This window comes from Gavialis gangeticus, unplaced genomic scaffold, assembly GCF_001723915.1.
Source record: "Gavialis gangeticus isolate Ggan-Ray unplaced genomic scaffold, GavGan_comp1, whole genome shotgun sequence".
Taxonomy (NCBI): Eukaryota; Metazoa; Chordata; order Crocodylia; family Gavialidae; genus Gavialis; species Gavialis gangeticus.
Genome location: NW_017729016.1, coordinates 7,032,457 through 7,032,700, shown reverse-complemented (window position 1 = coordinate 7,032,700; position 244 = coordinate 7,032,457). Strand labels below are relative to the sequence as shown.

The following is a 244-nucleotide window of genomic DNA, read 5'->3' as shown; positions in this document are numbered from 1 at the left end:
CCGCATCGTGGTGTCGCGCGGCCGCCTGCGCCGCCTGCTCTGGATCGCGCTGACGCTCAGCGCCGTGGCGCTCATCCTGTGGCAGTGCGCCGAGCTGGTGCTGGGCTACTACAGCGCCTCCGTGTCCGTCACCGTGCGCTTCCAGAACCTGCGCTTCCCCGCCGTCACCATCTGCAACATCAACCCCTACAAGTGAGTGCGTCTGCCCGGCACGGCGCGCTCCCGCGCGCAGCCCCTCTGCTGG

The 244-nt window shown here is 70.5% G+C and overlaps 1 protein-coding gene across 1 annotated transcript in view; it reads left to right on the top strand.

Annotated features, from left to right (window-relative positions):
- Position 1: 1 nt before the first annotated feature.
- SCNN1G (sodium channel epithelial 1 gamma subunit) overlaps positions 2-244 on the top strand; it is a gene marked incomplete at its 5' end in the record, with an annotated part of 17,590 nt that continues 17,347 nt past the window's right edge. The window contains one exon of the mRNA XM_019512591.1: positions 2-192. Coding sequence (XP_019368136.1) covers positions 2-192 — 191 coding nt within the window. The remainder of the gene's footprint in view (positions 193-244) is intronic.